The sequence below is a fragment of the Halyomorpha halys genome, unplaced genomic scaffold (genome assembly GCF_000696795.3).
Source record: "Halyomorpha halys isolate HHAL.00 unplaced genomic scaffold, Hhal_1.1 Scaffold481.1, whole genome shotgun sequence".
Lineage (NCBI taxonomy): Eukaryota > Metazoa > Arthropoda > Insecta > Hemiptera > Pentatomidae > Halyomorpha > Halyomorpha halys.
In genome coordinates, this window is record NW_027113262.1 from 492,241 (window position 1) to 493,034 (window position 794).

The 794-nt window shown below is 25.9% G+C and overlaps 1 protein-coding gene across 1 annotated transcript in view; it reads left to right on the plus strand.

Moving 5' to 3' along the window:
* Positions 1–109: 109 nt before the first annotated feature.
* The window catches only part of LOC106683408 (eukaryotic translation initiation factor 2 alpha kinase Gcn2), a 73,414-nt gene continuing 72,729 nt past the window's right edge, over positions 110–794 (plus strand). Inside the window, exon 1 of the mRNA XM_067050844.1 lies at positions 110–398. Within this exon, the coding sequence (XP_066906945.1) occupies positions 348–398 (51 nt within the window). The 5' untranslated portion in view covers positions 110–347. The remainder of the gene's footprint in view (positions 399–794) is intronic.

The following is a 794-nucleotide window of genomic DNA, read 5'->3' on the forward strand; positions in this document are numbered from 1 at the left end:
AATGTATTTAAATGAATAAAATTTGAATGTTTTGGACGATTTATTGGCTCGTTACATTTTAGATGTACCTCGTTGTCTTATACCTCTCATTGGAAGTATACAAGTTTTTTAAAACCTGTAACTTTATATCTGGCCGTTATCTGTTGTTTATTCGGTATTGTTCCTCTCGATGATTAGCCCTTTTAGTGATTATTAGCTATTGTCAGTATTTTTCTTTTATTAGAAGTTATCGTTTATATTACTTACTATTGTTGTTGTTGTTTTTATTTTCTCCAACTGTGATAAATAAAGTCAATCTGCCGATTTTTATGTTTATTTTTTGCAACATGGAATGAAAGTATGTACTCATGGATGATTCTTGTCAGGATAGACAAGATAACGAAAGAGCAGCTTTGAAGGTAAGGACATATTGAATAATCAATATAATTTTTGTTGTTGTATAATTGTGGAATACTGGAATGGTTCTCAGCATTTACATCATTCTGACAGATTTTTGTTTCATACCACAATATTAATGTTTTCAGTTATTTTTTTATGATATAAACTTATATTCTCATTAGTATATTTATTATCTTCATGATGAATATGCTGTTAATATATCTAATTTTTTTTTTAACATAATCTGTTAATTATTATTTATTTATTAATTGTTTCTTCACCAATTTATTATTTTAGCTATATTTATGTTCTACAAGTTCATTTATATTTTTTTAATTTTTTATCATACTCTAAGGCACTAATGTCTCTTGTCGATGCCGGTAATATTGTTCTAATAAAGTTCCATAATAAATAAT